At 57.0% G+C, this 11,960-nt stretch overlaps 2 protein-coding genes across 2 annotated transcripts in view; both read left to right on the forward strand.

Annotated features, from left to right (window-relative positions):
• ST3GAL3 (ST3 beta-galactoside alpha-2,3-sialyltransferase 3) overlaps positions 1 to 962 on the forward strand; it is a 201,240-nt gene extending 200,278 nt beyond the window's left edge. Inside the window, 1 exon segment of the mRNA XM_030325389.1 lies at positions 772 to 962. Coding sequence (XP_030181249.1) covers positions 772 to 861 — 90 coding nt within the window. The 3' untranslated portion in view covers positions 862 to 962.
• A 2,392-nt stretch (positions 963 to 3,354) lies between these two features.
• ARTN (artemin) lies at positions 3,355 to 11,857 on the forward strand. Its single transcript, XM_030323630.1, is given in 8 exon segments — positions 3,355 to 3,449; positions 3,739 to 3,860; positions 6,585 to 6,622; positions 6,624 to 6,983; positions 6,985 to 7,023; positions 7,026 to 7,126; positions 7,128 to 7,412; positions 11,722 to 11,857. Coding segments are annotated over 8 exon segments (1,176 nt in total).
• The last annotated feature ends 103 nt before the right edge of the window (positions 11,858 to 11,960 follow it).

Consider the following 11,960-nt stretch of genomic DNA (forward strand, 5'->3'; position numbering starts at 1 on the left):
GCATTTAGATTGAAAGGATCTGGCCAGTTGTACAAAGTTGACTGAATGAGAATAAGGACAGGACAGAGCCCTGCATCCTTAGCACCAGTAAACGGTGCTTGTTAACATCGCTGTGAGGCTTGGTGCTGACCAACCCTGCAGAGCAGTCAGGTGGGTACAAACTGTGAAGAGGCTGTCCACACTCACTGAGTCAATCAGTTAGCCCTTTTTCATCAGAGACTTAGCCATCAGAGCCTCCTGGTGGGAGTACTGGGGACAGGAAAGAGCCTCAGCCTGGGTGCAGTATTCCCCCAGGAAAGCCCCAGAAGGCAGCATCTTCCCTATAATTTCCACATTAACAGAAAGGTGAGCCTCTTGGTCTCGGGCCCCCTGGCTCCTCTGATCTGAGAGGCAGGATTTCATCAGCTGCCCCCAGGCCTGGAGACTGGATTGCATCAGGCCAGAGGATGACTAAGCCACCCCACGCGGTTCTCTTTCCAGCAGGGCCCACCCGCCAGGCCTGGGCCAGACCTAAGTGACTCACATTGCCTATCCTCAGGGTGCCTAGGACCTAGGTGCCCTGGACATACGGCCAGACAAGGAGGTGCTGAAGTCTGTGGGGAACAAGGTTGGAAGGCCTACATCTAAGACTTGGAAGAGGAGAAGAGGCATAGTTCTCCCAGTGTGGGGAAGGAGGGAGGATGAACCGTGGCCCTTCTGGAGCATGGGAGGGTGGCGGTCAGAAGAGGGCACTGAGCTCAACTCATCACATCTCCATGTCTTTCCTTCCAGTCCTGGACGCACAATATCCAGCGAGAGAAAGAGTTTCTGCGGAAGCTGGTGAAAGCACGTGTCATCACCGACCTAACCAGCGGCATCTGAGGCGGGCCCAGCACATGGCCACGGAGGTCCTGGCACCGCCAAGAGCAAGCAGCAGCCACCACCACCTGCCCACTTCATTGGCCTTGGTCTGGCTCTGCCTGAAAGGCACAGGAGTCTTTAGACCCCGAGAAGGACAGTGCCAAGTGGCCCCAGGGGTGGCGAGGCCTTGGCAGGGCAGCCAGAGCTGTGTCTGCCCAGAGGCCAGCCTCAGAGACCAGCACTTGGCCTCATTCTCAGCCTGGGTCCTTGAAGCTAGAGGGCCAGGAGGCCACCAGCTGTGCCCAGCAGGCCCAGCATGCAGGAGGTGGACGTCAGGCAGCAGGGCTGCTGCTGGAATCATTTCTCCAATCAGTGTTTGGTGTATTATCATTTTGTGAATTGGGGTTGGGGGGAGGGTAGGGATAATTTATTTTTAAATAAGGTTGGAGATGTCAACTTTGGTCCACTTGCCATACAGAAAGAGGCCCACTAGGGGGCCTATCGGGTCTAGGTACCAGTGGGCTCCCTGTAGAGTAGGGGTGCCATGACTAGCCTGGACCCTGCTCGGGACTACAGGGGAGGTGGGCAAGGTCTCATGCCAGCCCTCTCCAGCTCATGACACTGTTTGGCCTTTCTTGAGGAGAAGATGGGGTATTCCCATTCACCAGCCCCTAACTACCCCACAGGGAAACCCTGGAGCCATCATTTAAGCCAACAAGACAGCCCCTGGGTTAAGCAGAAAGAACTACAGAGCCTGGGAGATGGGGCCTGGCCCAACCTGATGGGAATAGCGCCCCCCCCCTCCCCAGCTGCAGCTGATCCATAGGACAGCGCCCCAGCCTGGACTGACCAACCTGGCAGCTGTTCTGGACTTCAGCAATGAGACTGTCAGGTCCTTGGGTTCTGCCTTTAGCTTGGACCAGAGGGAAGTGAGGCTCAAGGACCTTACCCAGGCTGTGGCAGCCATCCTGGAAGCAATAAAGCTCTTCCCCGAATCTGGCCTCCTCTTGCTTTCTCTGACTTTCCTGGAAGAGGCAGGAACCTGGGGCCTCAGCAATTATGGTAAACTCAAGGGCCGTCTCTCTAGCCCACGCAGATTCCTGGGTCTCTTTCCCTTCTCGTGTCAACTGCTGGACAGGGTAGCTACCTAGGGGCCTCCTGAAGCCTCTCCCATCCTACAAAGTCCTACACCCTGTTTGCTTTAAGAGAAGCAGACCAAAGGTAGAAGGGCATGCCCCAGAGTCTACCCTAGTCCTCCTAAAGGAGCCACTGAAGTCCACAGCCTTACGATAGCACCTCTGAGTCCCCAGAACCCCAGTTCTGCAAGCAGGGACAGAGATTCCTACAAGTACAGGAAAGATCTATACTGAGCCTCTGACACAGGCTCAAAGACCTTACCTGCTCCTGGCACCCCAGGCTGAGCCCTGGGGAGAGTATGTCCACCCCAACCCAGAGCACAAAGGGTCCCCTTCCCCACACAGAACAGGAAGGCACAGCCCCCTTGGGCACCCTCAGGTGAACATTAGAAAGGCTATCCCCACCCCCACCCCCTTAGAGCGCTAGAGTCTGATCCCTCCCTTTCCAGCATCCCCAGGCAGGCCTGAGAATGGGACAAACATACACCTGCATCTGAAGCCATGGAGCGAGCTTCCTGCCAGAGCTGCCACTATGACAGGCTGGCTGGCCCCCTCATCTCTCACCTGCCATCCCAATCCAAGAGTCCTTGCCATCCCAAGGACCACCACCTTCCCACCTGCCCCCTTACTGCCGTGGTTTGTCCTCAGGCAGAAGCCTCCTCAGCTGAGGGGAGAGCAAGACCCTGAGAGGCACACCCAGAACTCCCTTGGGATTTTGCTGGCAACTGGGCACAACTCCAAAGCACGTCATGTTCTACGGGAATGGCACCCCCTGGAGTTGTACAGGGCATAGGCTGCATGCCTACAAGAGGCAGCCACGGCTGATAAAGCCCCAGGTTGCAAGAGGCAGCAAAGAGAGGATCTACTCACTGCGTGGCCCCTGTCCTACCAGGGTCCTGTCAAGCCTGCGGACAGCCACCACCAGTTTTCTGTGGTCTGGCTTCTGCACAGAAACTGCTCTCACAAAAGCTGTGGTTCTCAGCCCCGGCCATATGCCAAAATAACCTGCACCGATTGGGAAAACGGCACATGCCCACCCCAAGATTCTGATTCAGGTCTGGGGTGGAGCCCAGATGTGGGTGGTTTTAAAAGGTCCACAGGTGGTTCTGATGCATAGTCAAGGTACAGCTGGTCCACACACGTCCCCTGAGCACTTTCATCCCCACCCATGGCTTCCAATTGTCAGTTGGTCAACAATTTCCAAATTGCCATCTCCACCCCAGCTCTCTCCACGTTGCTGCAGGCTACAGATTCAGCTACTTCCTGAACATCGCCGCTAGGGTAATTCACAGGTCCTTCCAACTCCACACGTCGGACACTGAACTCGTGAGCTCCTGTCCTCCACATGCTCCTCCTCCGGGAAGCCCCAGCTGCCAGCATGCATCGCCTCCACCTCATCACCCAGGCCAAAGGCATACCTTTGTCCTACCTCTTCACCCCATCCAATCAGGGATCAATTGAGTTTTCAAGAAGGTGTGCTCGCGAAAGAGGCTTGCAGCCCTCCGCTAGCCCCACACTCTGCCTCAGGCTCCTCTCTCCCCAGCAGCCTCCTCCTTACATATCCCCAGACCATCCACCCCACTGCGGCCAGTCTCTGAAATGCTTGTCTGGTCACACCATTCTCCTGCCTGAAACCCTTCAGTGGTCCCCAGTGCCACCTGGATAAAGGCCAGACTCTAGTATGACACAGGATCTGGCCTTTCCTTACCTCTATCCATGTTACTCACTCACCTCCACCCCACTGCCAAATTGCCGTAATTAGGCACCTGAAATACTACCCTCCAGCTGCTACCTCAAAGCCTCCGCGCATGTTTCTCCTCTGTGACCCTCCCTTCTCCAACACGGGCACCCGCGCCTACCAGCACTGCCCCTGTGGCGCCCCGGGTGAGCAGCGGTGTTCTCGGATCTGTCTCCACTCCAAGCCCCGGGCAGTGGGGGCCCTGCGGCAGGGCGGCTGGAGCAGGGTCAGGCCCCCAGGGCCCCAGCGCAGCGCCTCACCAACATGACGAGTTCCATGGGTCCGCTGGGAGAAGTTAGCGGTGGGCCAGACAGCAAGGAGCAGCCACTGCGGGCCGGCCAGCCGGGACCCCAGAGACCGCACCGACTGCAGGGCCCTCGGCTGAGGCAGGGACCGGCCAGTCCCCTCCCTCCCCGCCCTCAGCCCGCCTCCCGACTCCTACTTCGGGTGTCTACAAACTCTGACGCCCGTTCCCGGCCTCTCCGCAGCCCTGGGTTCTTAGCTCTGCAGTCCCAGGGCAACATCCAGCGTCTCCTCCCCACAAGCTCTGGGGACCTAGGGCAGCTAGAGGGGGGGCGGGGGGACTCGATCCCAGCAGGTGGAGTGGCCAGGTGAGCCTGAAAGTGAGGGTTGGGCGGGGGCGCTCTGGGCCCCACCCAGGATCCGGTGACGCCGGGGCTGGAATTTGACACCGGATGGCGGGCGGCATGAGGCTGCTGAGGGAGGAGTTGGGAGGCCCCCCCCAGACACGGCTCAGGGGCTCGGCCAGCAGCAGGTCCCTCAGGCCCCAGCCTTCACTGCGTCCCGGACCCGGGCCCTGCACCTCGGTAAGCTGACCTGTTGGGCCCCCCCTTGTCCCAGCCCTGGGGCTAGGGGGAGCGGGCAGGATGGTTCCCTCCACTCCTTTCTCACATCTCTCTCCTCCCCTGGGCCGGAGGCACAGCCCTCACCCTCCCAGCCCTCGGTCCCCTGTTGCTGGTCGGACTGCGCTAGCCCGCTTAATGTGAGGCTCCTGCTGCCGCTACAGGGCACAGACTGGCTGCCAAGGCCACGCTTTTGGCTAAAAGAGGCGCTGCCAGGTGCACAGCCTTGGGCTGAGCCTTTAAGCTGCGGGGAAAAGCCCAGCACTGGTCCCAGAAGGGCTAGAAGAACACGGAGCAGACCCTGTGGTAAGTATCGGCTGGCAGGAGCGGGGCGGACTGGAGGACCACAAGTGGCCCCAGGCTGCAGAAGGGAGACTGACCTGCCCTGCCCTGCCCTCAAGAGACCTGCTCTGAGCCCCTAGTGCAGGGGGCCACTAAGCCTGCCTGGCCCGGGTTTCCTCCATCATTGAAACAGTTACTAGCTTGGCCCATCAAGGCTCGATTCAGTTAGCAGAGCACACCTAGCGCTGGAGGAACCCCACCAGTGAGGCCTGGGGAGATCTGCCCACAGGTATGCAGACGTTCTGTGGGCTATGGGGTGGGGTGGAAAGGTGACAGCTGGGACCCAAGGGTAGACAGCTAGTGAGGACTCCAGGGCCCCAGAGGGGTGTATGGGAATGCCAGCCAATGTGGGTTCACCAAGGTTGGTGGGGTCAGAAAGGCTGGATGGGCTCAGGAAGGATGGTCATGGGGGAAAACTTATAAAAGCAGGGCCAGGTTTCCAGACCTACAGGAAGCTGGAAGGGGACAAACTGGACCAGCTATCAGAGACGAGGTGAAGTGGAGGCCTGGCGGGTCCTCCTGGAATAGCTCAGCCTGAGTATTTGAGCAAAGGGAAAAGCCCATCCACCCTTTGAGTCACAGGTTTGGCAATGCTGCCCCTGGTGGCCATAGGAGCCATGCCCAGGCCCTATGTTAGAGGACCCATCAGCCACCATCATGGACTAGCTCTGGGACATCTGTGGCGAGAAGAAGAACTCTGGCAGCTTGGGGTGCAGACTGAAATCTTAGAGGAGCAAGGTGCTGCAGTGCTGGGTGGGCAACACAGGCTGAGGCCTGGGTCTCGCTAACTCAGCTAGGTCAATAGCAAGCACCTAATTCTTCTCTAGGCCATAGTTTCCTGCTCTGTGAAATGGAGAAAAAGCTCCCTAGTTCCTTTCCAGCTGCTCCTGGAAGCTCCAGCTCTGTAGCACAGGGCAGGAAGGTCCTGAGGAGGAAGAGGCCTTGTGACATTAGACAGTCACTGAGCTTCCTGAGCCTTATTTGCTCAGGTGGAAACATAGGATTCTGCATCTACTCATGCAGTTGTGAGAACTGAAAGAAGGAACAGTGCAAAGCATCAAACACATAGTTAGGTTCTTGATGTAGTAATTATCCTCCTGGGTTGGGTCCACCTTTCCAAGCCCCATGTTCCTGGCCTGAAGACACTGAAGTGGAGCGGTGGCCTGCTCTCAAGTTCAGAGCTGCCTCAAGAGAAGGGCGGGTGTGTGTGTGTGTGTGTGTGTGTGTGTGAACAGGTCAACTACAGCTGATGGGAGCTCCTGGTATTGACAGAGATGGAGCCCAGATGTGGAGGCCCTTCTGTGCTGCCCCACTGGCCCCAGCTTGGGCGGCAGGTGAGTGGTTCCCAGTGAGTCATGGTGTATTGAGGAAAGGTGGTCTGATTGGGGAGAGAACGCATGGCTTGGCCTCGGCAAGCGGGTGACAGAAGCGGAAGGGAAATTGTCAAGGAGGGACTAGGAGTAAGTAGGAAAGTCAGTGTCCTCAGCTGACCTCTCCCCTGGGCTCCCTGAAGCCGTGGACCCATTGTCCTCCTATCTAAACCCTTCCATAGCTCCCCCCACCCAACTAAGAGCCCATCCTGCCTCTGATCCCTGCTGCCCCAGCCAGCCCCTTCCCGAACTCCCTACACCCCAAGCTGACCTCGGTGCCCTCTTCCTCCCTGAGGCTCCACTTTTCTCTCTGTGCAGTCTGCCCTGTGGCCAAACCCTGGCCGCTCTGGCCCTGCTGAGCAGCGTCGCCGAGGCCTCCCTGGGCCCCGGGCCCCGCAGCCCCGCCCCGCGCCTCGGCCCCGCCCCGGCCCCGGCGGCCCCCACCGGCCACACTGCCGGGTAGGGAGAAGGCGAGGGGGGCGGGGCGGGACCGGCCCGGGACCCCATCGAGTGACTCCATCTCATTGCAGGGGGCCGCCAGCCTCGCACGTGCGGCGGAAGAGCTCGGCGGCCGCCCCGCCCCAGCCTCCCCGGCCCGAGCCCCAAGCCACCTGCGCCCTCGCCCGCGCCTCCCCGCGGGGGCCGCGCGGCGCGGGCCGGCCGCGCGAGCTGGGGGAGTCGCGCGCGGACCGCGGGGGGCGCGGGGCTGCCGCCTGCGGTCGCAGCTGGTGGCCGGTGCGCGCCGCTCGGCCTGGGCCACAGCTCCGACGAGCTGGTGCGTTTCCGCTTCTGCAGCGGCTCCTGCCGCCGCGCGCGCTCCCCGCACGACCTCAGCCTGCCAGCTGCTGGGCGCCGGGGCCCTACGGCCGCCCCCGGGCTCGCGCCCCGTCAGCCAGCCGTGCTGCCGACCCACGCGCTACGAGGCGGTCTCCTTCATGGACGTCAACAGCACCTGGAGGACCGTGGACCGCCTTTCCGCCACTGCCTGCGGGCTGCCTGGGCTGAGACCTCGCTCTCAGGGGTTTGCGGACTGTACCCTACCCGCGGATCCTCGAACCTGGGGCCCTTCTCGCAGGAGCCGGCGGGTGGGGGGCCCTGGGCCAGAGATGGAGGCCTCAGCCGGGTGAGTGATGGCTATCAGCCCTGGAGAGATGGAAGGACGACTGACCTGCGGCCCCAGGGTCCTCGCCCTGCAAGTCCCAGCCCTGCAGGCACCAGACAACCTCAGCTGTGGAGACCTTAGGACCCACTTCTCACAGACTCTGGCACTGACCAGGCCACACACCCAGGACTCCTCCTCTGGAGAACTCAGCAGCTCTGAAGTCCCAGCCTCAGCCCAGGCCCTGGGGGGTATGGAATTGGAGGAGACACATTGCTGACATGGGCCTGTACTCTTTCGTGGTTGCTGGACCCCTATTTATTATTCCTAAGTTATTTATTTACTTCTGTGGTTTGTCACATCCTTTCCTGGGCAGTGGGGCTGGATGGGTAAAAGCAGCTGGATGGAGATCATGCGCTGGCCATCCCACTCACTTCAGGCTGACCCAGCAATCACAGGCCTGTGATCTCCCATTGCTTGCCCCCCCACCCAGCAGCTCTGGGACACGGGGCATAGAACACAGGCAGAGTGGGTGGCAAAGGCGTGTTCACCAGTCCTGAAAGGGCAGCTCACACCCCGCTGCACAGTCCCCAGCACTTGGGACCTGTAGTACCGGTGGAGGAAAACTCTATCCCTGTGACATCAGGCATCCTGGGGGCCTCACAATGTGTAATGACACAGAAAACCACACATTGCCCCACCCCACTGTCACTAATCTGTCCTACCCTCCAGGGCACCCTAATGGGTGCATACACTGCCTCTGCTTGTAGACAATCCAGCATGGGGAGCTCACTACCCACCTTCCATGAAGCCACCCAGGGCAAAAGAGCATCTGAGAAGGCTGAAGGTGGGGAAGAAGGTGCAGCAGGAGGCTGGTTTGGGAGAACGAAGCAGAGTGCATCAAGGGATAAGAGGGCAGGAAAGAACTGAGGTTCCCCCCTCCCCAGAGGGACCTGCATTTTGAGTGATAAAGATATTCATTTATTCATTCAACAAATATTTATTACCTATTATATGTCAGTCACTAGGTAGACACCAGCAATACAGAAGTGAAAGGGACATGATCCCTGCCCTTAAGCTTAAAATCGGGAGAGACAGACAATAAATAATTACTTAAATAATTATTTTTTAAGTTCAATTTGGCAAATAGTATGAAAAAGGACAAGAAGCTAAGCGGTATACACTTGCACCTGGAAGGAAGGAGAGGTTAGTGCTGACCCTGGCCTTCCACAGTGCCCCCGAGTCATCTTAAAAGTCCATGCAATCCTGAGCTTTCCTGCATGTCCTATGCAACCCTGTTTCCTGGGTCCTGTGAATTTGTCCAATATGATGTTCTTTGGCAATAAGACATACATATGGAAAGGCTACTGAGTCTGAGGAACCATGGGACATCCGGAGGGGCTGTCGGGAGGAAGGGATATGCTGGTCTGGAGCTGAGGAGGGAGGTCTGGGCTGGAGATTAATTCGGCAGCTTTAAGTACAAGGGCAGTAGCCGCAGCCAGGGGCGCATGAGAGCACCATGAGAGTGAGCCGGCTGAGGCCGCCCCCCGCCCAAGGCATCTGACACTGCGAACCAAAATTCCTTCCAAACTAAGTGCCTGCTTTGGCACAGGTGCCCCTTCACCCAGGCAAGAGTGAGGGCTGTGTGCGTTCTGGGTCAAGGAGGAGAAACAAGTCTGTGCTTCCACTCTTCTGTGTTTACTGCCCCAGTTCTAGGTGCTCCCCAAACTCTGGTGCTTTTGCACTGCCTTCAAACACTCCTTTGGTGTTTACCTCTTTCTGCCTCCAAACTGATTCAGGATCAAGTTTGCAGACACTACCTGGCCTTGGTTAAGGGTGAAGGGAGCCATCCTGTCAACTGAAGGGTCACTGGGCCTAGGGAGCCCCTGCTAGAAAGACTTGAAAGCCTAGCCTAGCCCCCAAACCCTCCAGGCCCTGCCCTTCAGTGGTCATCTCTACTCTCAGAGCCACTTAAAGGAGACCAACTGAAGGCACCTCTGACAATGTTCATAGCAAGAGCCAGTTCAGAACCCAAGCCAAAGGTACTGGCTCTCAACAGTCCCCAGATTGCCAGTCCTCAAACGAGTAGGGTCCTTCCAACTCAAGGCTACGTTCAGGGCCCCAGAGAGACTGTGCCCAACATCTCACAAAGTCCCAGATGAAACAGCACCTTCTCCACGAGAAGACACGTTCCTGTAAGAACTGGCCTCGGTGTGCAGCTCACAACAACCCAAATCCCTCTTTTAAAAAATAAGGCCATTTTCCCCAAAGGAAACAAGCTCCAGAACTGCAGTGCTCTGCCTGCAACTTAGAGGCATGATCTACACATGATCTAACAGGCAGAGCACTTTCTACTCCTGAAAGCCACAGGTGGTTCTGGTTATCTCCATTTTTTTTTTTTCAACGTTTATTTATTTTTGGGACAGAGAGAGACAGAGCATGAACGGGGGAGGGGCAGAGAGAGAGGGAGACACAGAATCGGAAACAGGCTCCAGGCTCTGAGCCATCAGCCCAGAGCCTGACGCGGGGCTCGAACTCATGGACTGCGAGATCGTGACCTGGCTGAAGTCGGACGCTTAACCGACTGCGCCACCCAGGCGCCCCTGGTTATCTCCATTTTTGACTGCAGACTTTGTTTCACATTTGCAAAACTACATCGTCCATTTGAGTATCTTCCCAGAACTAAGGTACGGTGTCCTCCAAAGGGGTATCACGTCACCATCTCTTGTAAGAAAACTATAGGCAGCTTTGAAAACTACAGCAGCTTCAGGGAGCACCCAAAACTTCCCTCTAGATTTGTTTCATCTAGGAATTGAGGTTTGGGGTTCCATGTGCTCCCCCTGCACTTGCCAATGGCTTTCCTCCTCTCTTGCCCAAAGGTTGCCCTATTTCCCCTGCCTAGAATCCCTATGACAGAGTGTATGTGCACTGGCCGACTCACTGAGGTCTCTTCTGGAAAAGGAGAGGTTGCATAGAAAGCTGAGGGATCTGAGAAAAGATCTAAGAGTCTGTGCCATGTGAGATTACCTTTCTTATTCACAGAAGTGGTTCTTTCTTTTTTAAAAATTTTTGTTAATGTTTATTTATTTTTGAGAGAAAGAGCGTGAGCGGGGGAGAGGTAGAGAGAGGGAGAAACAGAATCCAAAGCAGGCTCCAGGCTCTGAGCTGTCAGCACAGAGCCCCATGCAGGGCTCGAACTCACGAACCGCGAGATCAGGACCTGAGCCGAAGTCAGACACTTAACTGACTGAGCCACCCACGAGCCCCCACAGGAGTGGTTCTTAACCTGTTTTGGAGGTATAGAGGCCTTTAGAGAATCTGATGAAAGCCAAGGATTCTCTCCCTGCACCCCCAACATGATGAAAAACCCCTTCCTTCAATTTATTCTGCATACTACAGATAAGTGTTTCTAAAATGCAAATCCAATCATCACTGCCCACTTGAAACCCCACTTAAAATTTGTTGAATGTCTCAATTCCCACTGAATTTTGCTTCCTATCTAATTGAGCCCCCAACCTCACCAGTTTCTATTATTCAAGCTCAGACCAAGTTTCTCTTCCTAGGGGAAGCCTTCATTCACCTCAGGCCTCGGCAGCTATTGCCAATGTCAGCTTCCTCCACCGAACACAAGTACAGAGGTCCTTTCCCTTTTGATTACTATTTCCCCTTCTGGGATAGCTGGCAAGAGTTAATAACAGGAAAGGGCACTTGGCTGGCTCAGTGGGAAGAGCATGAGACTTTTGATCTCTAGGTTGTGCTTTTGAGCCTAGAGATTACTAAAGTTAATAAATAAACCTAAAATTTTTAATAAAAGGACAAGTGTAAGGGGTAGGGACTGCTGGGGTCTGTGGCCGACCAGATCTGTGGCTAGGCCGTGTGTCCCTGGACAAGAAAAGTTCAACCTTCTCAACCTCGGTTTTCTCATCAGAAAATAGTGACTAAAATACCCAGCTCCGAGATGTTGAGAGAATCGGACCTAAGGTATGCAAAGTACTGTTCCTAGCACTTCAAGGTGAGCTATTCTTATTCTAATTACTCATAAAGACAAGTTGCTTCCAAGCAGCATGTAAAATTCTCCGAGTACTGTCCATGGTATGAGGTTTCCGGGTTGCTAACTGGGCAGCCCGGAAAGCCGTCCTTTTTTACTCCGGAGGCGCGCCAAGCCCCCTTTCTTCTCAGGGTGGTGCTGACACCTTCTTCCCAGACCGCCCCCTTCCTGGGTGCCAGAAAGCGCAGACAGCGCAGCATCAGTGACCTGTTTCTCCCCGCGAACCCACAACACACACCTTATCCTCTAGCCTGGATTCCCAGCTCCATCCACCGGCCCCTTCAGTCTTAGGGAGCTGCTCATCAGCGCCACCCGCGAGTCTGTCCCGGTCGCCCGCAGAACGTCTGGGGCTGGCGGGGTTCGGCGGGTCCCCAGCCCACGTGCTCCCGACCTCCGCCGCAAGGCGCCGCCCTCCCGCTAGGCGCAATGCGGACTACGTTTCCCAGGGTGCACAGCGGCGGGGCCTTGGCTCAGCGGGGGCCTCGAGCGGCGCTCCGCGCCGTCGCCTGCTCCGGGGGCGCGCG

Source organism: Lynx canadensis, chromosome C1 (genome assembly GCF_007474595.2).
Source record: "Lynx canadensis isolate LIC74 chromosome C1, mLynCan4.pri.v2, whole genome shotgun sequence".
NCBI lineage: Eukaryota > Metazoa > Chordata > Mammalia > Carnivora > Felidae > Lynx > Lynx canadensis.